The sequence below is a fragment of the Aspergillus eucalypticola genome (assembly GCF_003184535.1).
Source record: "Aspergillus eucalypticola CBS 122712 chromosome Unknown BO83scaffold_17, whole genome shotgun sequence".
In the NCBI taxonomy this organism is placed as follows: domain Eukaryota; kingdom Fungi; phylum Ascomycota; class Eurotiomycetes; order Eurotiales; family Aspergillaceae; genus Aspergillus; species Aspergillus eucalypticola.
The window spans coordinates 690,388-711,585 of NW_020290291.1; the positions used below are offsets into that span (position 1 = coordinate 690,388).

The 21,198-nt window shown below is 52.3% G+C and overlaps 9 protein-coding genes across 9 annotated transcripts; 4 read left to right on the forward strand and 5 right to left on the reverse strand.

Annotated features, from left to right (window-relative positions):
* Positions 1-232: 232 nt before the first annotated feature.
* rho2 (putative Rho GTPase Rho 2) lies at positions 233-1,705 on the forward strand. Its single transcript, XM_025529595.1, has 5 exons — positions 233-285; positions 494-572; positions 643-648; positions 713-904; positions 955-1,705. Exons 1-5 carry the CDS (start codon positions 251-253, stop codon positions 1,240-1,242), a joined length of 600 nt encoding a protein of 199 aa, XP_025386811.1. The 5' UTR covers positions 233-250; the 3' UTR covers positions 1,243-1,705.
* Positions 1,706-1,861: 156 nt separating this feature from the next.
* BO83DRAFT_340970 (mitochondrial 54S ribosomal protein mL40) lies at positions 1,862-2,661 on the reverse strand. The gene is made up of 2 exons (XM_025528606.1): positions 2,330-2,661; positions 1,862-2,249 (listed from the first exon to the last, which is right to left on the reverse strand). Exons 1-2 carry the CDS (start codon positions 2,535-2,537, stop codon positions 1,915-1,917), a joined length of 543 nt encoding a protein of 180 aa, XP_025386812.1. The 5' UTR covers positions 2,538-2,661; the 3' UTR covers positions 1,862-1,914.
* A 183-nt stretch (positions 2,662-2,844) lies between these two features.
* Positions 2,845-4,815, reverse strand: BO83DRAFT_363918 (RING finger domain protein). Its single transcript, XM_025529596.1, has one exon. The coding sequence runs from the start codon at positions 4,442-4,444 to the stop codon at positions 3,002-3,004; it is 1,443 nt and encodes a 480-aa protein (XP_025386813.1). The 5' UTR covers positions 4,445-4,815; the 3' UTR covers positions 2,845-3,001.
* A 218-nt stretch (positions 4,816-5,033) lies between these two features.
* Positions 5,034-7,925, reverse strand: BO83DRAFT_379722 (acetolactate synthase catalytic subunit). Its single transcript, XM_025531575.1, has 5 exons — positions 7,689-7,925; positions 7,511-7,609; positions 7,369-7,436; positions 5,610-7,295; positions 5,034-5,549 (listed from the first exon to the last, which is right to left on the reverse strand). The coding sequence occupies exons 1-5, from the start codon at positions 7,850-7,852 to the stop codon at positions 5,494-5,496; spliced, it is 2,073 nt and encodes a 690-aa protein (XP_025386814.1). The 5' UTR covers positions 7,853-7,925; the 3' UTR covers positions 5,034-5,493.
* A 1,921-nt stretch (positions 7,926-9,846) lies between these two features.
* On the forward strand, positions 9,847-11,882 carry BO83DRAFT_65607 (galactokinase galE). The gene is made up of 3 exons (XM_025537510.1): positions 9,847-10,761; positions 10,821-11,702; positions 11,763-11,882. Exons 1-3 carry the CDS (start codon positions 10,106-10,108, stop codon positions 11,797-11,799), a joined length of 1,575 nt encoding a protein of 524 aa, XP_025386815.1. The 5' UTR covers positions 9,847-10,105; the 3' UTR covers positions 11,800-11,882.
* A 386-nt stretch (positions 11,883-12,268) lies between these two features.
* Positions 12,269-13,541, reverse strand: BO83DRAFT_340983 (uncharacterized protein; the record flags this gene model as incomplete). Its single annotated transcript, XM_025528607.1, has 1 exon — positions 12,269-13,541. A coding segment is annotated over exon 1 (1,245 nt), but the record flags the coding sequence as incomplete, so codon positions are not given.
* Positions 13,542-14,134: 593 nt separating this feature from the next.
* Positions 14,135-16,624, forward strand: BO83DRAFT_428532 (Mcm10/DnaG-type zinc finger protein; the record flags this gene model as incomplete). The annotated part of the gene is made up of 2 exons (XM_025535413.1): positions 14,135-14,144; positions 14,217-16,624. 2 exons carry the CDS (start codon positions 14,135-14,137, stop codon positions 16,622-16,624), a joined length of 2,418 nt encoding a protein of 805 aa, XP_025386817.1.
* A 1,297-nt stretch (positions 16,625-17,921) lies between these two features.
* On the reverse strand, positions 17,922-19,569 carry BO83DRAFT_65647 (uncharacterized protein). The gene is made up of 2 exons (XM_025537512.1): positions 18,688-19,569; positions 17,922-18,624 (listed from the first exon to the last, which is right to left on the reverse strand). Exons 1-2 carry the CDS (start codon positions 19,437-19,439, stop codon positions 18,027-18,029), a joined length of 1,350 nt encoding a protein of 449 aa, XP_025386818.1. The 5' UTR covers positions 19,440-19,569; the 3' UTR covers positions 17,922-18,026.
* A 614-nt stretch (positions 19,570-20,183) lies between these two features.
* On the forward strand, positions 20,184-21,119 carry BO83DRAFT_438648 (DASH complex subunit DUO1; the record flags this gene model as incomplete). Its single annotated transcript, XM_025536112.1, has 3 exons — positions 20,184-20,633; positions 20,707-21,003; positions 21,060-21,119. The coding sequence occupies exons 1-3, from the start codon at positions 20,337-20,339 to the stop codon at positions 21,117-21,119; spliced, it is 654 nt and encodes a 217-aa protein (XP_025386819.1). The 5' UTR covers positions 20,184-20,336.
* Between the last annotated feature and the right edge of the window lie 79 nt (positions 21,120-21,198).

A 21,198-nucleotide genomic window follows, 5' to 3' on the forward strand; every position in this document is an offset into this window, starting at 1 on the left:
TCCCAATTTTCTCCCCTCCTTCCCACAAATCGCATTTCATAAAACAACTTCCCACCGAATTCCTCTTACCTTAATCCTTGACCATTGTCCCGACCGCAGTTCTGGCCAGCCTTGTCTGCTGCTGCCTGATTCTTATTCCGTTCCGGGTTCCGCCAGGGCTCGTCAGCGCCCTCGCATTGCCTCGACCCATTCGTGCATTCTCGCTTCATCGATTCAGGGATCCGTGATCCCAAGCCGGTTGTGAAAAAAAATGGCTCAACAACAGACTGATAATGTGATGCGAAGGTATGTTCCCCGCCCTGTTGTCGTTCCTGGGTTCCCGGTGTGCACCTGAGGCCATCATGTTATCTACTGCCGATTTCTGGTTCCCGTTATCAGCCCACCCGCTGTCACTCGACCGGATTGCTCGTATAGAGGGGTGCGGGGGTGCAGCCAGCCCCAATGCATCATCCATGCCATGAACGAATGGGGCATTGAGCTGACCTGCATGTAGGAAGTTGGTGATCATCGGGGATGGTGCCTGCGGAAAGACCAGTCTGCTCAGCGTCTTCACCCTGGGCTATTTTCCAACCGTAAGTCAACCCTCTTCTCCAGTGCGCTGATCGATGGAGTTTCATTGGCTAACCGGTTTCTGATCTGTAGCACTATGTTCGTACCTATCACCTCCTTCGCTGACTACTTAGCATGCATCTGACTGTCGCGTGTCAACCAGGTCCCGACGGTGTTCGAGAATTACGTGACGGATTGCAGAGTGGATGGCCGTTCGGTTCAATTGGCACTATGGGATACTGCTGGTCAGGAAGATTACGAACGATTGCGTCCGCTCGCTTATTCCAAGGCGCATGTGATCCTTATCGGTTTCTCCGTGGACACGCCCGATTCGCTTGAGAACGTCAAACATAAGGTTGTCTGACCCATTTGTTACTGTTGGACTGCGCTGACTGGTTCTTGTAGTGGATTGAAGAAGCGAACGAACGATGTCCGGGTGTTCCTATTATCCTTGTCGGATTGAAGAAAGATCTGCGGGAAGATCCTTTGGCCGTCGAGGAGATGAGAAAGAAGTCGCTAAAGTTCGTGACGTCGAAAGAAGGAAGCGACATCTCAACGCAGATCGGAGCACGCAAGTATCTCGAGTGTTCCTCATTAACCGGCGAGGGCGTCGACGATGTATTCGAGGCGGCCACGCGTGCCGCGCTCCTGACGTTCGACAAGCGAAAAAGCTCATGCTGCATTGTGCTATAATGGGGAAATGACGACTTTGCGATAGATAACGTCGCCGACTCTGATGGTATTTCAGCGATTTGCATGCCAGCCATGATGGGTTCATTTGCTATGCGCTTCGAGCATGTTGCACTTGCAGTTGCCACGCGACACGCGTGAGCCGGTTTGAATTGAGTTTCGAAGAAAAGGGAGAGTGAAGGTGACGGATGTTGATCGATATATCTTGCATTTGCGGCGTTTGGGAGGGCCTCTTCTTTTGTGTTCGAATATCAAGTTTCGCATGTTGACATACCCTTGGTCTCCGGGGGGACACGCTTGGTGACATTCGTTCATTTGGTGTTTGCCTTCTTCAGAGTCTTCTTTGCCTGTTGTCAGTGTTGTTTGCCTTCTTCTGTGTCTTACTGTCACTAGCGGTTATACCTGTATTGAAATTGTATCCACCAGTCTATACTAACACTCTACACAGTAGTACACAGTATACAGTAGTGACCGAGAACAACCCATAATATAGTAACATAATATACAAACAGATAGACAGAAAACATACATGACAATAGTAATAATATAACAACAAGCCCTCAACTAACCACCCCCCCCTCTATTTTCTATCCTATTCCCAACCCCCTCCTCCATCACATTTCCCCTTCGAATCTCCTTCGGAAAAAAATCCCCTCCTCCTCCGGAGGAATTAATCTAATCCCTCTTCCACTCATGATTCCACCCCTCCCTGGCCGGCCCATCCGTCTGCAAACGGGCATACTCAATGGGCACCAAATCCCGAAACACACCCGTCTTAATCATACTCTTACGGAACAGTTTCCCGCCATCGCCCGCACCAGTACGCAGTTCCTCACAGGCGGCTTGCATCGCCTGCCACTGTCTCTGCAGCTCCAGCTCGTGCTTCCGCCGCTGCTGGCCCTGGTAGAGGTTCCATGCCCGGTGGATCGTCCAGTGTCGGAGGAAGCGGGTGCGCGAGAAGCGCAATGGGCGGGGAGTGAGCGGGTGGTGGAGGAAGTAGCGGATTAGTGCTATAGTAATTATTATTTTGTGGTTAGTTAAAGGTGTGGTTGGAATTGGGGTTGGGATTGGGAGAAGGGTAGTAGCGTACTGATTCTGCGGTCGCCGCGGAAACCGGACTCCTTTCGCTTTTGGAGCGTGGTGGTTGTGCTGAATTGGTTGGTTTGGTTTTGCAATTGGGATTGGGTTTGGCGGAGAGTGTTGGTGATGGTGTTGCTGGTGCTGGTGAGGGTTGGACGGGTCATGGGGATGCGGAAGACGGATGCCAGGGAGGCGAGGACGGGGGAGAGGGTGCGCATTTTGATTTTGATTTTTTTCCCCCCTTTCTTTCTTAGTTCTTCTCTCCGGTGATTTCTGGGTTGGGTGTTGGGTCGGGGGGGTAGGTGTTCTGAGAATGTTCGGAAGACAGACACTGCGCGCCGGAGCGGAAGTTTAGGTTGGATTTAGTTGGGTTGACTTACTGGGTTAGCCTGGTTGGCTTTGCCTGGTCGGTTGGTTATCTGCCGCGCGCTAAGTAAGCGCCGTTTCTGCCTTATTTACTACTTCGTGTATACTACAATCGATGCGCTGAATTACTTCTGGATAATGCTGATAATTACTGTTATTTAAATAATTCATACGAAGAGAAAAAAAAGGATATATTCACACTTTTACCAAGGCATCTGCATCGCTCGTCATCAATTGCAAAGAGGTCAAAACCAGCAAAGAGTGTATCTCAATCCATCAGCCTAAACGCCAGAAATGCTTCCATCATCCCTCTTCACTATCGATCAGCCTTCCCAGCCCGCTTCTTCGATCGATCGTAGTTCAACACCTTGCGGCGTCGGTGCGTCTGCGCCAATTTCCACCGACAATATAACACCAGTGCATCCTTCAACAGCACGAATGCACATCCTCCGACGACACTCCGGCCCCAGCGGGTCTGCAACAGTCCTGGTCGGGCTTTGCCCAACGTAGATGGCGTCGTCCATGAAGTAGGTAAAATGTACTTCAACAGCCCGCCCATCGACGCAGATATGGCGGGAAACGCAAGTGCTCCGAGGATGATATCTGCCAGACTACTTGTGTCGGCTACCAGCTCATCCCGTCGACCCAAGCCCAAGGGCTGGCCGTTTCCACCCTGGTTTTGCCCCTGTCCACCCTGCGCATTTCCTCCGTTAAAGCCAAACAAGCCCTGCGGCCCGTCCTCATTGCCCATGCGTAGCTCCAAATCTATCTCCATCAGGACACCATTGTCATCATTAGGTGGGTCTGGCTCGGGATGTTCGGGCGGCGCATTATCGTCAAATTCATTGACATCCGAGCGCGGTTGTACTTCTGCAATCCATCTCCGCTCCAACTTGCCAAAAATTCTCTCGTAGACGCTGCCGTAAAAGCTTTTTAGGTATGGAAGAGCGGCGAACGTCACTGCCGCACTGGGCGGCCAAAGATCCAATTCCAGCTCCTGTCCCGGTTGATGTGTGGCAAAGAACATCACGGGGATGGCAGGAAGGAGACCATCTGCGTACCGGGTGCGCGAGAAGATCAACACGAGCGGGATGAGGGGCAACCCCAGGTTAAGCCCCGAGTTCCATGCTCCATCAGCCGTTTCCTCCAAAATCTGGCGAGCCTCATCCGTGCCGAAGACAAAATACATCGAGTATACTCCATGCGCACAGCACCCCGCCCACACAGTTGCTCCTAACGTAAAAACCATTCCTGGGAGGACCATCCGACCCGCGAGGCGCTCAACCAGTCTTACTATATCCACAATATAGCTTCGGGGACGAGAAACGATGATTTCGGTCTTGCATTGCGGACACAGCATCTTTGCGTCATGGCCGTTACGCCTCCGCGATCGGGGATTCTCGAGATCCGCCAACCAGTCGAGCAGGCACGCTTCGTGAGCGGTCAAGGCGCATGGACATGGCGAGCGCCATTGTGAATTAAGGGGAGAGTCCTCTGTCTCATCTGTATAGCAAATCCAACATCTGCGTGGTTCCTCACCGGACGTATCGGCGAGAGTCGGACTTGTCGGGGAGCCATGGGCGGTGGCGGTATCCGAGGTGCCGTTGAGCAGGACGGTATCGCTAGCTTCAAACGATTCTGTCGATGAAGCGCTGCTGGTTATATTCGTGGAAAGGCTATTCTGTTGGGTAGTGGAGGTAGTATTATTATCAGATGACTGTGGTCGGCTAGAGGCCGAATAACCTGGGAGGGAGGCCATGATGTGGGAGACACAAGAGGGGTGGATACAACAGTAGTAGAGGAGTGGACGGGGAGTTACGGAAACAAGTACTGCATCATGTGTGGAGAGGGAGGTTAGTCAAGTTGCGTCAGTCACCAGATGGTGGGAGAGAGAAAGAAAGAGAGAGAACTGGAGGCGAGAACGGAGGGGAGAGAGAGTTGAGAGTTGAGAGTCACAGCCCTATTAGGCAGCTCCGACATCTGCACTCTGCCCCAGCAGAAGCAGCAGAGCAGAAGCAAATAACTCAGTCAGTCAGCAACCCAGTCGACCCAGGCTCTCAGTACCAGGCTTAATTAGTGAGATACTCCGTACTACCTTTCCCACTTCCCAGCCCCCGCTAGTGACCTTCGGATGTGAACCGCGGCTGTTCGGCGGCGAAACATAAAGGCGCGCATTCCGCGGACCCCAATTGTTCGACCCTCACGTGATGCCTAGTCGATCACCTCACTTTGCGCCATCATGGCGGATGCAGTAATCTGGATGACTTGTAGATAGTAGATAAACTAGCTGCTCACTAGCCACTTAGCATACTCTACGTCGCTGCTCCAGTCAGCACTAATAATCGCGTCATCCAGGAACACTCATCCCTTTTCAATGCCTCATGATAGTATTTCCAAGGTCATACAAAAGATTACAGCAACATAAGGATTATATACAGCTGGATTTCCCACAACAACATTTGAGGCAACTTTTGCGCGCAAGCCATAATGCAAACGGTGAAAATGGAAAAAGCAATAAAAGGGAAAGGAGGTCCAAGCCCAGCCAAAGGTCTTTTCAGCTCAGGACCCCAGTACAGGACCGAGTGGAGCTACTATAGAGTGCTCTCCACGGTCCTGCACCATGCTAGTTCAGGGTTCTCTGGTCGAAGTAGACCGCTGCAGCTTGTCTCCGGGGCGCAGACCGGCACCCGCTAGCGTTTTAGAACCTGCCAGAAACGCCATGGATATCAAGAGATCAGGAATGGGTGGGCACTTTTGCAGCTTTCAAATAACAGGCATGGCAACTCATCGCTAGCATCCGCGGCTCACTTAGAAACCGGGAACTTTCCGCTTCTTCATCAGAGCCTTACGCTCCTTCTCCTTGGCTGTATTGCAAGAATTATATTAGCATTCATTCACTCAATCCGAACAATCATTGCGCATACCTTCGTCATAAACAAGGAACTCGTGCAGGGCACAGCCAGCGGGCACCATGGGGAGCACAGGCACCTTGCGATCAGTGAACACTTCCAGAAGCGCAGGGCCGTCCTGCTCGATCAGCCACTTCAGCTTCTCCTCAACCTCCGAGGGCTTGGTGCAGCGGTCCGCGGCAACACCCATGGCCTGGGCCATCGGGACAAAGTCGGGGTTCTTCTGGTGAGTGTGCGAGTAGCGGTCCTCGTAGAACAGGTTCTGCCATTGCGTCACCATACCCTGTTCCTCGTTGTTCAGGAGGAGAACCTTGACACCAATGTTGAACTGAGCAGCAGTGGTGAGCTCGGTCAGGGTCATGTTGAACGAGGCATCACCGTCGATATCGACGACAAGAGCGTCAGGGCGAGCAACCTTGGCACCGATAGCAGCGGGGAGACCGTATCCCATAGTTCCAAGACCACCAGAGGTGATCATGGTACGGGGGTGGCGCCAGCGGAAGTGCTGAGCAGCCCACATCTGGTGCTGACCGACACCGGTAGTGATGACAGTACGGTCCTTCATGTGAGCAGTGAGATCGCTGAGTTTCTCAATGACAGCCTGGGGCTTGATGGGTCCCTCAGCAGACTCCTTCTCATAGAGGGAGAAGGGGAACCGAGCCTTCCAGTCGTTGATCTGGTCGAACCACTCCTTACGCTCAGCAACAGCCTCGACGTGGGGCAGGAGGAGACGGATGTTCTCAGCACAGTCACCCTCAACAGCCTCGTTGGCCTGGACAACCTTGTTGATGTTCTTGGGCATGATTTCGAAGTGGACGATACCACCACGGTTCTCCGAGGCAGCAAGCTTGGCCTGAGGGGCGAACTTGGAGATGTTTCCGGTCACACGGTCATCGAAGCGAGCACCGATGGCAATGATGAGATCAGCCTCCTGCATGGCCATGTTGGCGTAGGCAGATCCGTGCATGCCCAGCATGTGCAGGGCCTTGGGGTCCGTCTCGTCGAATCCACCCAGACCCTGGAGGGTCGTGGTGACCGGAATGCAAGCCTTGTCGGCCAGCTCCTTCAGGATCTGGGGGCCTTCAGGGCGAGCAAGGAGACCCTGACCCACATACAGGATGGGCTTCTTGGAGACGTTGACAAGGCGGGCAACACGGTTGATGGTACCCTGGAGCTGCTGCATGCTCAATTCACGGGCAGCCATGGTCGCAGCGCTGGGGAGAGAGGGCAGGGTGCTGTTCATCGGGATGGGTTTACGGAGAATACCGGCGGTGATATCCTTGGGCAAATCGACGAGGACAGGTCCGGGGCGGCCGCTGGTGGCGATTTCGAAAGCCTCCTGGATGCGACGGGGGAGTTCAGCGACGGACTTGACCATGACGTTCCACTTGGTGCAAGCACGGGAGATACCGATAACATCGGCTTCCTGGAAAGAGTCGGTACCGATCAGGCTGGTGGGCACCTGACCGCAGAAGACGACCATGGGAGTACCGTCCGAGAGGGCATCCTGCATGGGGGTGATAACGTTGGTGGCTCCAGGGCCGGACGTGACGAGGACGACACCGGGCTTTCCAGAGGCACGGGCGTAGCCTTCTGCCATGTGTCCGGCGCCCTGTTCATGTCTCGGGAGGACGAAGTCGAAGTGTTTGGAGTTGTAGATGGCATCGAAAACGGGAAGAATGGCACCTCCAGGGTAACCGACTAAAAGTGGTGGGTCAACCTTATGGTCTTGAAGGATGTCGGGAAACCGAAGAAAAAAAGACGCGTGACTCACAGACATGCTTGACGCCAAGACGCAGCATCATCTCATGGAAGATCTCTCCTCCACTGAGTCCGACAAAACTGTTTACGCTCCAAGGACCAGGTCAGCTCTACTCCCATAATCAGTTTTAAAAGTTGTTGAGGGGACTGCATACGAGTCGTCCAGTTCGGGGACCTGGCGATTTTGCAGTGGCGAGACCTCATTGCGGTGAGGTTCCTGGTTGAAGGCAGGGCTGGGGATCGGTCTCGTGTTTCTGGTAATTCAAAGGCATGTTAGCAACAGTAATTGACATCCCAGTAGCCAGCTGGATGCTAGTTGTAGATAATACTCACTCAGCCGGGGCACTTGCGGTGCTCTGGAATCTCTTCTGAGCTGAAAAGCGGTGGGGCGCGGTCGCAGCAACGGAAGCAGTAGTAAAACTCATTCTGCCAGAGGCAATGTACCTCTGGTAATGCAGAGCGCGCATGGCGCTTTTCGAAGGTCTCATAGGCATCATCTTGATGGCGGATGACTGCCAGGCCTGGGAACAGAGAAAGGGGAGTGCTCACAACAGGGAAAAAGAACGGGACCAGGAAGAGTGAGTAAGAGATCCGTTCCTTAAGGCAGGAGCGAAGACTCAGACTTCGGGGACGGTTATGGTTGCATTCTAGCCTGTCCAGGTCTAGCGCCGTTGGAGTCGAATAATCTGGGTTATCCCATTGGCTACGGATACCCCACTGCTCCGATCATCGGCCTTCTTGGACGCGAAAGCGGTCACCTGATTGGGATGCAAGCCTCTCGTAGGTTTCGTCCTGTCTTCCCCAGAGCAACGCCTTGCAAGATCGCAATAATACAGGCAAGGGATGTTGATGTTAGAAGTTGACTTTGCACAACCACGTATTTTTTTTTCTCAGTAATTGTCATGGTGCGGCCTTTTGTCAAGGTTCCAACTGCTATACGAGCTTAGAATCAACTAGCCTGGTTCACTGCTGACATACTTTTAGTCCTCATAGCAACCAAGAGACAGAGAAAATTAACTACAAGAGTACATCATATAGTAACTAGGGCTTCTACAGTTTCTATTTGAACTATAATCCTTTCAATCTGTGGTATTCACAGACTTTCGGATTTTCTACATATACTCCTACCGCGGGTGCCGGTCCGAATACGGCTCGCTAATGCATCTCCATCACATGCAGGTAACCGGCATGAAAAAGAAAGCAAGTATTGTATGACTCTACCCCAGTTACAATTTACTGGTGCAGTAATTCTCCGTGGAGGGGTTGTCTATTGACTCTGAAGATGACTCACTCAGAACATTGGTCAGCGATACCTGAACAATGCCCCCAATTCTCAAGGTCTAGGAACATGGTATTTTAGCCTTTGAACTTCCCTCATATTCATGAAGCTGGACCGAGCTCGGCTGAGCATACATAGGCTGCCTGCAGATTACTTGTTCGGCCTTGCGTCAAATATGCAGAGTTTTTGCCACAATGGGAACTTGGGTATCCCATCCAGTTTACTCTACCAGACGGAGTACATGTTTATGTGCTCGTGACCTGAATAATGGGCCGTTGTGGTCAGAATGGTGTAGTCAGTCCTTCCGTATAAGGTAAGAACCAGAGAGGATATGTTGTTGTATCGCCTTACATGAGTTGCGCATGAGAAATTCTCCGCGGGCTTTTTGTCCCTTCCCGGGTTACTAGAAGTAGGCGCATAGGTTCTGCTGGAATGAGCTCTTCCGAGATCGGGACCACCCGACCTTTGTGAAGTAACTCTTGAAGGTTACGGGATGAGCTCATATACCGAACAGCAACCCTTTCTTTTCTGGAAAAGTCTTTGAATTTCAAGATATAAATTCTCCAGTTTCTTGATAACGATCGGAATGTGATGTTGTTACCCCACAATTTCTATCCAATACTAGTCAGTCTTGACTCGATCGGGCGAGGAAGCTAGCAATAGTTAACTGGGCCTGAACACCAATACCTGACTAAGAGCAGTATAGGTTAATTATATTGTCTCTTGATTAGGGTGTACCAATTGGCTGGTGGTGGTTGACCTCTCTAACATTATACAGACGGCCGTGCGATTTGCAACGGTTGGCATCCACTCGGCCGTCCAGAAGCCGAGGCCACCTGGGTTCGGCTAAATTGGGTGTCTTGCGGGATTATGGGGAAGAGGATGCTTTACACGGTGTCGATTGGCTGACACCTGTCGAATCCATTAACAATGAGGTAGTGAAAATGAGATAGAAGTGTGATGAGGATTCAACGGAAACAAAGATACAACGGCTCGCCGTCAACACAATAGCAGAAGGGTATCCCGACCGAGCTGGGGGGGACCCCAGGGCCATGCCGAATCAGCCGAAACACACGGGGAATCGGTTGAAAAGGACTGGAGAAGCGAGTCGGAGAGCCGTCCAGCGACTCCAGCGAGCGAGTGTCATTTCCGGGCAACTCCACTCTTTCCCCGGCCTTCAAGCAATCACACCTCCAGAACTATCCCGCCCGTGACCAGCCTGTTATGCTCAATCCGGAACCGATCAGGGTCTCTGCGGAGCACCACCACCTCGAATTTTTCCCTCCTATCCTGGCGATTCAGGGACGCTGACGTTTTAGCCGGTATTAATCTATTTGTCTTACTTTCAGCTTTCCTCCTTTTCTCACTTCGTTTCTTCTTGTTTTTTTCTTGCTTCTTCTCATCTTCTCCCATATCCCGCTCCCCTCGTGTGATCTGCTATTTTTCCTTTTCCTCCCATTTCTACCCCGCCATGGCAACCCCGCAGGAACTCGTCCCCCAGACAGAGTCCATCGCTGAGGTCTACGCAACTGACGATGCCTCCGTCACTTCAGTTGCGCCTCACCACCAGTCTCGGTTTAACAACCTGGTCTCCCAGTTCACCAAGGTTTACAGCCATCGTCCCGATTTCGTGGCCCGCAGTCCCGGTCGCGTGAACATCATTGGTGAGCACATCGACTACAATCTGTATGATGTCCTCCCTACAGCAGTAAGCGTGGACGTGATCATTGCTGTAAAGGTCGTCCCTGCGACTGGCTCCGACTCTGTTGTAAGGATTGCCAATGTCAATCCGGAGAAGTTCCCTACCCGCGAGTTTGTCGTGCCTCGTGACACGGACATTGAAATCGACCCTAAGAAGCATGAGTGGGTTAACTACTTCAAGGCGGGACTCCTCGGCGCCCTGAAGTTCCTGCGCAAGCAGAATGCAGATGGCTCTTTTGTGCCTGCTAGTATGGAGGTTCTCCTGGACGGTAATGTACCTCCGGGTGGTGGTATCTCTAGCAGTGCGGCTTTCGTATGCGCCAGTGCCTTGGCTGTTATGAAGGCCAACAACCATGATGTCTCGAAGCAGGATCTTCTTGATTTGGCAGTAGTGTCTGAGCGTGCAGTTGGCGTCTACTCCGGAGGGTATGTTACCACTGACCACTCCATTTCACTATTCGATGCTAAACTCTACTGCTTACTAGCATGGACCAAGCCGCCTCCATCTTCTCCCGCCGAGGATACCTCCTGTACACCCAATTCTTCCCTAACTTCTCCGTTCAGCACGTTCCCATTCCCAAGGCCGATGAGGAAATTACTTTCCTTATGGCCCAGAGCTTCGTCACCTCCAACAAGGCCGAGACCGCTCCCCGTCACTACAACCTCCGTGTCGCTGAGTGCACGCTCGCCGCCGTGGTTCTGGCTGCCCGGAACGGCTTGACCCTCCCCAAGGACAACAGCTCCCTCGGCTTCAGTCTCCGTAATTTCCACAACGAATTAATGCGCAAAGAGGGCCGTCTCGGCGACCCCCTGGAGTACCAGATTGACTCCGTTATCCAGAGCACTCTGGAGCTTCTGACGCAAGAGGAAGGATACACTCGCGAGGAGATCGCCAAGCTTCTCGGTATTACTGTCCCCGAACTCGAAGCCAAGTACCTTTCTTCCTTCCCCGTTCAAGCAGAGCGTTTCCTCCTTCGTCAACGCGCCCTGCATTGCTTCACCGAGGCCCGCCGAGTCTTGGACTTCAAGGCATGCCTCGCAAAGGCGAGCACCCTCGATGAAAGACGCATCCAGTACCTGGGTCAGCTCTTGAACGAGTCCCAGGCTTCTTGCCGCACCCAGTACGACTGCAGTGCACCGGAGGTGGATGAGATCTGCGACATCGCTCGTCGGGCTGGAACCCTGGGTAGCAGACTGACCGGTGCCGGATGGGGTGGTTGCACCGTCCACATGCTGCCCCAGTCCAAGGTCGAAGCTGTTACCAAGGCCTTGAAGGAGGAATACTACCTGAAGCACTTCCCTGATATCAGCGAGGAGAAATTGGCTGAAGCCATGGTCATTAGCAAGCCGTCTAACGGATCGTTCATGTATGTCCCCTACCCTAGGTTCTTTTCTCACTTGTGGAACGATACTAACGTAATTGACAGGGTCACGGGCGCAGCTATTGCCCAGGTTGAGGTGTAGGGGTAGTGTGGTATTCTCTTTTTGAAGTAGTGCGTCATATGGTTGGCATCATGAAGTTGAATCATTCAGCGTTGGCTTTTATTTCCCTCGCAGATTGCAAACTCAATCGCGACCCTTTGTGTCCAATTGGAATTTCCAAGCACTTGTGTATATCGTGTGAGAGTCTATGTACAAATGGGATCATCTTTGTGACGGGATCATCATTTTGGAATATTTCCTGCTTAGCAGCACTGATGAGTGTCTGCAAGTCTCTGTCCCAATCGCAGGATACGTCGCAACCAGAAATCCAGGTCACTACGCCCAGGGCTCGAGGAGGGTAACGGAATACCCCAGGATTCTATGCATCCTGCTGGAATAAGGACCTCTACAGTCCCGACAGCGTCTTCTCAAGACTCCGGAATGCGCCATCACTCAGAGTAATGACGAAGCATATAATCGCAACATAACCAAAACCCTTCAACTCTCAAGCCTTCTTCTTCGCAGCCGCCTTCCCAAAGAAATCACTCATCTTCTTCATTCCCGTCGTATTAACCTTCTTCAGATCCCGAACTCCCCTCGACTCATTCGCCTTCTTCTTCTTTTCCTCTTCCTCCATCCTGCGCTTCTTCTCCGCTCTCGACTCCGCTGCCTCCTGATCCTCCACGCTCCTCTTCCGAGAGAAATTACCCAGCGACCTCGACGCCAGCGCCTCCGCCCTCAGCTTCGCCACGAGGTCCAAATGATCTCGCATGGGCTTGAAATCCTTCGGACTCTCCGGTGCAGCTAGTAGCTCGTCTATCCGCGCGCTCATCTCCTTGGACAGATAGCATTCTTTCATGAATGACAACGCCACAGATATCCGTAGGAGGTTGGCTACGCCTTCAGGAACCTTTACGCCTTCGGGGAGATCGTCCTTTGCATCTTCGTTGTTTGTGGTGGTCTTCTCCCCCGTCCCCTTTTCCTCGTTCTTATCTTCGCCCTCATTCTCCTTATTCTCCCCCGTAGCCGCCACATCATCCCTCTTCACCGCCATCAATGGCGTCGCCAGCGCCTGTCTCACAAACCTCTCCTCAAGACTCGGAGGTAACCCCGCACTAACCATCCTATCCGCCTTCGCGACAAGTTCCTGGAGAAGTTTCGTCTCGTTAAACCGGAACATCTTCTCGTCGCCCGCCTCAACGGAGTCGCTTATCGCAGCGGCGCGGGCGTGCAGTGTCTCGCGGAAGGTTTCGTCGTATAGCACATGGCGGAGGTGAGGCGGGAGGAGATCCTCGTCCAGCGAGTCGATGATGTCGTCTAGGGGTTGGAAGAGGTTGTTTTGTTTGGTGTTTGCGGTGAGGATGGGGATGAGGAAGAAGAGGATGTCTATCGGGGTGGCGAGGAGGAGTTCGGCTTTCTTGGAGATGTGCGCTTGTGGTTGGGGTGTGGATGAGGAGGAATCGGGGTTGCGCACGAGTAGGGTGCTTCGGGGTGCGGAGGGAGGAGATGAGAGGACGGTGAATTCATATATGCCGAGTCTGGGATCGAAGAAGTAGCGGGTTGGTTCGGCGCTTCGCGGGTTGGGGAGGGTGAGGAAGCGTGCGTCGGCGCTGGCGGTGGAGGGGAGAATGAATGTTTTCTTGGGGGTGGATTCTGCTGGCGGTGCTGATGTTGATGCTGCTGCTGTTGTTTGGTGATCGGAGGTGGATGGAGGAGATTGAGGTTGCTCCGATGGAGCGCTTGAGCGGGTTCGCATTGTGATGATAGGATATTCGGAAGATAGTCCGTATACGAGGGGGTTTATGGGGTGTACAAGTTTTATGGGCGGTTCATTAACAGCAATTGAGGTTTGAAATTTGGCTATGAAGATAGCGAAATGGAAATATTGACGGATTGTCCGAAGGGGAAAGACAAGTAATAATGGTAATTGAAACGCGTCTTTTTCACTGGTTCAACGCGACACGCGCTAGCCAATCATCGGCCGTTGCAACACAAGTCAGCGGGCAGGCATGCATGGGCCTCAGGCCGCGGGCGAGAAAGGAAACTAAAGGCGGATTGGTTGCAGCTCACTTTCATTCCCTTGCGTTTCATTTCATGCAGGCCTGCCGGTTCCTGCTCCCCCTTTCTTTTCTTCGTCAGAGTCTTGAATCCGTCAGGTGGCTGAGGTAGTTGTTGCTTTGCTGCTCCTGTCCTCCGAACCCCAGAGCCCCAGTTTCGAAAAGACGCCATTCCCCGCATCCCTTCGTTGAGTGAATATGGCAGGAAGGGTAGCACGATAGATAGAAGACGATAAGCGGGATCGGAATTCAAACTGCATTTTTTTTTTTTTTTTATTTTTCACAACCGGAAATACTCTAGAATTGACACCGTGGATGCGATGACAAGCAGTGAGTGAGTGCCTTGTGTTTCTGTTCAGCTCGACCTTCTTCCCGTGCGCTGACGCGCTGCTTCTGTTGCAGTGGCCGAGATCTCGTGGCCGCCAAAATCCCCTCGGGATGCCCTCTTGAGTACTCCGAATGGTCGCAAGAGGTATGAAGAACTGCAGCGACGTCGCGAACACCTGGGCTCGCCTCTGAAACACTCTGTCACTACTCCCGACTTACGATCCAAGGCGTCACAGCTTCTTAGCGACGGGGTGGACGAGGGAGAAGATGATGAGGATGAGGAAACACTACAGTTGAAGCTCGCGGCCATTGAGGCGCGTCTTAAGCTCAAGCAACTTCAGAAAAGCCGCACGAAGACGGGGGCACCTGGTCCAGAGAGGCACGACGGGGAGACTTTCTCTAGACCTGCGTCAGCCCTTGGGTCTTTCCAAGAACATGATGAGCCGTTAGGGATAAGAAGTCATGGTCATGTGACGGATATTAATGCTCATATCGATGATGTCCAGGTGCCGCTGTCGCCGACGAGGCGTGCTGCTCCTCCCACGGATCCTGTGTCCCCGCGGAGGTATTTATTAGGCATTGACAAAGGCCTCAGAAGTAGGGACGTGTCGCTGAAGCGTCCGCCAAGCTCAAAGGGAGCTGCTCAGCCAGCAAGCAGACCTGGAACGCGAGATGGTCTAGTCTCTCGTTCTGGCAGCCTTCTGCAAGCAATAACCGTGGGTGGGGAGCGCAACCGTCCAAAGAGCTTCAGTGAACGTATGGCTGAGAGCCGGTCGGCCGATGCGTCTCGGAGAGAACGAGCAGCACGAATGGAGAGAATCCAGGCAAATCGAAGCTCTGCCTTCCAGATCGATAAAGCGGAAGTGGAGGCCTTCAAAGCAGCTGCCGAGTCAAGGAAGGACGTCCCAGCTTCGCCAACGAGGAGGCGTCGAGCCGAAAGCTTCAGTCGAGAAGACGTCCTCCGGTCATATAATCTGAAGCCGTCGCTGAAAAGGGGCCGGAGCCAGACCACGTCTAGCGTACAGAGATCTGATGATGGTGCGGCTGATGCGAAGGAGTCACTGCCATATTTTCACCGACGGAACCACAAGTCTGAGTCCGAGGTGCCCGCCAGCTCTCAAAACAGTGCAACTGATGATTCCCAAGGCGAGAAAAGTGGTGACTCCTCAAAGTTTGAGGCATTCTCTTCCTTGCACTTGTCCAACCGCATCCTACCCCATTCGTTCTTGTCTCGAACCCTGGAAGACAAGAAAGCTCTTAAGATCCCTGATCTCCTACGCACAGTGAAGGCGCCTGACTTTGAACTGCCAGAGGAAATCGACACAGACTATGTTGTATTCGGTATAGTAGCATCGAAATCTGAGCCCAGGCAAATCAAGCAACCGGCCAACACTACTAAGAAGGAGGTTGATCCATTTGACGATGGAACTAATAACACCAACCAATACATGGTCATCACTCTGACAGATCTGAAATGGACAATTGATCTCTTTCTTTTCGACACTGCCTTTCCACGATACTACAGAATCTCCGAAGGAATACTCATTGCCATTCTGAACCCCACAATCATGCCACCGCCCAAGAACAAGACAGACACCAACAGGTTCAGTCTCGCCATTTCCTCATCTGATGACAAGATCCTAGAGGTCGGCTATGCGCAAGACATTGGATTCTGTAAGGCCGTTAGGAAGGATGGCAAGACCTGCCACTCATGGGTTGATGGCCGGAAGACCGAATTCTGCGACTTTCATGTCGACCTACAGGTCCGTCGAACACAAGCAGGTCGAATGGGAGTAAATGGCGGCACAGGCATGTATGGACCGGGTGGCCGCTCAGGGTCTCGAACCGGTTTCTACGGCGGAGACAAGAAAGTTCGCCCCCAGAATGGACTGAAGCCAAATGGCGCAAGATACGACTATCAATCACAATCGTCCTATTATGTTGCACCAGCTCCAAAATCCAGGGGCGGCGGACCCTCCTTCCACCCTCACCCGTCTGGCCAGTCTGCCGCAGCCCTAATCGATGCAGATCACGACGACCCATTCATCGCCGCCGGAATGATGGGCCGTGGCATGGAAAGCAAAGAAGAGCGCTTCCGCCGACGACTCGCAGAGAAGAAACGCGAACGCGACATCGCAGAAAGGCTTATTTCCCGTTCCGGGGGTGTTGGGGCTGAATATCTCCGATCACGAGATAACAACAACGTCCAATCACCCCATCCCGAGCAGGCAAAGAACAACTTAGATGACTTTTCCACCACCAATCTGGGCATCTCAGCCTTCAAAAAGGCAGACAGTGTGAAGCTGAGCCCTCTGAAACGCGCCCATGACGGCGACAGACCCCACGGCAGCGGTGTCAAGAAAACCCGGTTCATAACTTCCCATGGCATCAAGGAAGCCGGAAGAGACAGTCTTGGAGGAAAACCCGACATGGTGCCAACGAACAATGATGATGACGACGACGATGAACTAGACATCATCTAAAAGAAAAGCAGCCTTTTTTTCCCCCAGTGTTATGAAAACAAAATATAGATACCCTTCGTTACCTGCAACGCAGTTGACCCCCGTCCTTCCACGGCGAATGTTCCATTGAAATATCAGTCATTCCAGTCTCACTCACCAGCAAATACACCCACTCGCTAGTCCGTCTCACATGAGCAATGAAGAACATAGTCGCCTCGATAGTTTTGATTTCAACCACTTTCACTCCACTTTAGCAACAGAAACATGAACAGCAACAGAATCCAGATACAGCATCTTGGTACCCACTGGAATATCCCCCTTACTACTTACTACTGCAACAAGAGAATGAATGAATGAACGAGATTCCTTTTTTTTTTTTTTCCCCTTTCCTCATTTGTCTGTCCTTCCAACGAACGACTAACTGACTGCATGATGTTCTTAGCACGCTTGTCTTACTTCTTTTCTTTCTTTCTTTCTTTCTTTCTTGATTTGTACGAGTACCCCCCTTTTCGTTTTTCTTCTCCCCGATGAGTTCTTGCGGGTTATCTGGGAGATCAAGTGTATTATTAGCAGCTTACCTACTACTATTCTTAGCTTTATGAAGTAGTATGAAAATACTAGTAGTCTTCGCTGAACTGTAGTTCCGAGGTGATTTGGTTAAACCCTAGTACTACTAGTAAGTACTGCCATGTTTGTAGAGGGTCGTAAAGGGATATGCCACTTGGTCTGAGCCACTATCTATGCCTGTCATGTGTATAGAAAGGAAGCAGAATAGGAAAACAAAAAAAAAGGCGTCACAATTTCATGTTCATTGAATGGTATCTAAGTTGGTTGTACGAGAGAAATTGAAACTCTCAAGCTAGCTAACTAAGCTAAGTAGGTAGAAAGGCCGAGGTTCTCAAGCAAAGTCAGTCACAGAGACATAAGCAGTTGAAGGGAGTAGAAAACACGCCGGCAATATGGAAATAAAAAGCATTGGGGAAAAGAAGAAACGAGAGGCAAAGAGAAAAAGAAAAGAACAAAAAAACTCCATCCCATGTGCCAGTCCAGCCCATTTACCTATCCGTCCGTCCCATTTAGCCCATTGTATCGCGCCTGTTCCCTTTTCCGACTGATCACTCGGAGTTATTGTTATGTTCAAGACAAAAGACAATGATGCTTTTGTAGCTGATATCAAACACATGGAAACTGAACTGAGGACAGCCGGACACATTAAAAAACCTAGTATAGTCGACCTATTGAGTCAAGGACGCCAGTGAATATCGAACGAGAAGATAGAAGAACGCTGAAAACAAGGACGCTCGTCAAGAGATTGTTTTTTCTGCGGTAGAATCCGTGATGGCAGAATCAAGAGGGAAGACTTTGCTTCCGATGGCTTCAAGGTTCCACTGGTAGTCTTGCATATAGGCGGACAAGATCATGCTCATGACGCAGTCGCTTTGTTGCCTCGTGTCTTCTTGGGAGCTGGGCCACCAGGGCTGCCAGCGGCTTCGGCATCTCGCTTCTTGGCTTTGGTCCCTGTCAGAGCAGGAGCTGTCTTTTTGCGGAGCCAACCATCGAACGGACTAACGCGCTTTTTCTTGGTTTCGGAGGCCGTGGGTGTCTCACTATGCTCGGGGCCATCCCGCTTGGATCGCGAACGCAGTGACCGCACCGTAGCCCCGGGTGACGCAGGAGTTGCAACGGAGGATTGCGGGGGAGGAGTGACTGGCCGTTGCTGCATCTCCACGTCAACCGCAGGATCTTCATCCTCCTCGACTTCATCGTGAAGCAGGTGATCCTCAATATCAGTGGCGGCCTCCTCATCGACATCGCTCGAGCGAGATTCTTGGGGAGTCTGCGACTTCGCGGTAGGGAAGAGCACACGAGGCTTGATTGACGAGCGAGTCAGTGGACGAACATTGTGGATAGATGAGTCGATGAGGTCCGGACGGGCGGCCAGCAGGCCCAAGTCATCATCGTCATCATCAAGGTCGCTCTCAGCATCATCCGTGAACTTGCGGAACATTTTCTTGCCTCGGCTGCGGGATATTGTTAGTACATGAGACAATGTAGGGAAGGGAAACCTGTGGTAGTGAACTTACAAAACGTAAAGCATGCCATCCTCACGATTGAGCGAGTCGTCTATTTCCTTGTCGCGGCGGCTCTCTTTGCGTCTGGAGGCACGAGTAGTTGTATTGCTAACCGTGGGTTTGTTGTAGAACGGGTTATCTTCGCTTTCGTCGACTTCCGGGATGCGATCGCGCGAGTCGGTGTAGATTTGAATCTCAGAGCCGCCCTGGGCGTTGTCTTCGCAGAAACTATCCAACGAGAAGCCAGTATGCTTCTTCGTCTTCTTCCTGGCGCTAGGGGGCGGAGGGAACAGCACTCGTGCGGTATTTCCGACATCCGCGACAGCCTTCTTGCGAGGCGTCTTGGCTGGTGTGGGAAGCATTCCTTCAGTCATAGTCGGTCGAAGTGATCGCGATTGATGCCGGAGGGAGGAAGGTTCTGCGCCGAAGGGATCCGAATCATGTGTGCCGGAGGGGCCTCCAAGTGAATGTGTCGCAAACAAGCCGGTAGCTCGGGCCGACTTGAGCTTCCGGGGCGAGGTCTGAACTGAGCCAGGAGGAGATAGTGTATCGGATTCATCCATGTCGTACTTGTTCGCGGTGGTCTTCGAGCTCGGGAAGGTAGGCGGGGGAGTGGTACGGGACTCTCTGTCTCTGGCAGCACGTTGGCTCGCTAGCCTGGCTGAGTATCGCGTGGAGTATGGTTCATAATCATCGTATTTAGCTCCAAGTCGCGGAGTAGGCGGGATCCGTAGGGTGGAGGGCGGTGGTGGTGTTGTGGCCATTGTGAATAATGACGCCGAATACGGGCTAATACAGGTCCAGTGTGGCTGTGGACACGCTCAATAGCCCCAACTTCGGGTGCACAATAATACCCAGCTAAACAGATAGATGCGAATCCAAAAGAATTGAGATATATAAGCGTGGTGGGTGATGGGAATCAGGCCGTGACAGGTTCAAGGGCGATAAAAAGGGAGGAAAACGCCAAAAGCCGACCGTGTAATCCAAGGCAACAGGGCGCGCAATATCAATGGGCGTGTCACTATCAAAGAGCAGATCCAAGGGAGCGAGACCAATGGAACGGTAAGTAGCCGTAAACAAAGAAAGGAGTAGGAGTAGTAGTGGTAAGAGTGGATGTGAATTGTGGATGTGAGGGAGAGAAGGTGGTAGTTAGTGGACTGGGGAAAGGGAGGGAAGAAGAGACGAGGTGAGTGAGGTTCAGAGAGTGGATGGGGATGGCTGGTGCCCGCGATCTGGAATGTTTGGCCCGCTTTGGTGGTGCTTCCTTGTCGCGTCCCAGCCACATCTTTTTTTCCTACACGCCTTCTTCCGCCTCGTTTAGTTAGGCTTTAACAACTAACTAACCAACCAATTGCTTGGGTATCGACTAGATAGACTAATTCCATAGTCGGGCTATTATACTCTCCCATCCCCAACGACTGGCTGAGACTGCCCCACGATAATTAGCCGTCGATCGGCATTCTTCCTTTCTTCATTGGTGGTTATTTCCCCTTCCCCTCCGCCAGCTGGTGCATTTCATTATTCAACTACTCCGATTTTGTATCCTCGTTCCCTTTCAAGATCAAACAAAACAATCATTGTTGTTTCCACAGCCACGCCTCCCCCACACCATAACCACCACCACCACCACCATCCATTCTATCTACTCCTCCTCCTAAACAATGACGCACCGCAGCACCGCAGAGGAAATGGACAGGCTTCAGCTGTCGGATGATGACTCTGATGACCTTTGGGATTCCCCCTCCAAACGCGGAAATAAAATGCTACACCACAGAGCTGTGAAGGAAGAAAGCATGTCGCCAGAACCCACCATTACCCATGACGGAGGGGAAACTTTGTTTGACCGTCAGGAGGCGCGGGAGGCCGCATTGCGCAGTGAATTGGAGAGCGTCCGCAAGATCAACCAGGTCATTGAGGGGCTACTAGGAAGCTTGGATTGTGCTAAGGAGAACATGGGTGTAAGTTCAAGGCCAACTTGCTGTCATCGACCTTCTACAATCGCAATTGCTAACCTCCGGTGATGATCTGTAGACTGTCTCGCGCACCATAGACTCTGCTTCCACCTTGCTTCAAACCTGGACGCGAATCCTCTCCCAGACCGAACACAACCAGCGGCTAATCCTTAATCCTAACTGGCAAGGCGCCGTTCAAGATGTGGCCGACATGGAAAACGAAGAAATCCTCCGGCAACAGGCCGCAGAGAGACGCGAACGGGAACTCCAGCAGCAAAGGGAAGCTGCTGCCCGGAAGGCTGAAGAAGACCAGCGCAAGAGAGCGCTGGCTGCGGGCACCCGCACTACGCGTGGGACGACCACTCGTGGACGGGTGGTGCGTAGCGGTCTGGGAAGGACACCAAGCACCTCATACTCAGGAACAAGCACCAGCACTACCAGGACTACCACATCTTCAACATCCAAGCCATCGACGACCTCCACGACGCGTAGACCGGTCAGTGGGATCGCGCGGGGCACAGGAATTGCACGGGGGCGCGGCAGGGTGTAGAGGAGGCAGGCATGAACAAAA

Bases quoted from the DNA above. Each gene is read 5' to 3' on its own strand.
- rho2 (XM_025529595.1), top strand. From the start codon at position 251: ATGGCTCAACAACAGACTGATAATGTGATGCGAAG. The intron at 286-493 runs GTATGTTCCCCG...ACCTGCATGTAG, and splicing joins ACTGATAATGTGATGCGAAG to GAAGTTGGTGATCATCGGGG. The intron at 905-954 runs GTTGTCTGACCC...TGGTTCTTGTAG, and splicing joins TTGAGAACGTCAAACATAAG to TGGATTGAAGAAGCGAACGA.
- BO83DRAFT_340970 (XM_025528606.1), bottom strand. From the start codon at position 2,537: ATGCGCACCCTCTCCCCCGTCCTCGCCTCCCTGGCATCCGTCTTCCGC. The intron at 2,250-2,329 runs GTACGCTACTAC...TAATTACTATAG, and splicing joins CCGCGGCGACCGCAGAATCA to CACTAATCCGCTACTTCCTC.
- BO83DRAFT_363918 (XM_025529596.1), bottom strand. From the start codon at position 4,444: ATGGCCTCCCTCCCAGGTTATTCGGCCTCTAGCCGACCACAGTCATCT.
- BO83DRAFT_379722 (XM_025531575.1), bottom strand. From the start codon at position 7,852: ATGATGCCTATGAGACCTTCGAAAAGCGCCATGCGCGCTCTGCATTAC. The intron at 7,437-7,510 runs GTATGCAGTCCC...GAGCGTAAACAG, and splicing joins GTCCCCGAACTGGACGACTC to TTTTGTCGGACTCAGTGGAG. The intron at 7,296-7,368 runs GTGAGTCACGCG...CACCACTTTTAG, and splicing joins TCTTGGCGTCAAGCATGTCT to TCGGTTACCCTGGAGGTGCC.
- BO83DRAFT_65607 (XM_025537510.1), top strand. From the start codon at position 10,106: ATGGCAACCCCGCAGGAACTCGTCCCCCAGACAGAGTCCATCGCTGAG. The intron at 10,762-10,820 runs GTATGTTACCAC...ACTGCTTACTAG, and splicing joins GTTGGCGTCTACTCCGGAGG to CATGGACCAAGCCGCCTCCA. The intron at 11,703-11,762 runs GTATGTCCCCTA...CGTAATTGACAG, and splicing joins CCGTCTAACGGATCGTTCAT to GGTCACGGGCGCAGCTATTG.
- BO83DRAFT_65647 (XM_025537512.1), bottom strand. From the start codon at position 19,439: ATGGCCACAACACCACCACCGCCCTCCACCCTACGGATCCCGCCTACT. The intron at 18,625-18,687 runs GTAAGTTCACTA...AATATCCCGCAG, and splicing joins GATGGCATGCTTTACGTTTT to CCGAGGCAAGAAAATGTTCC.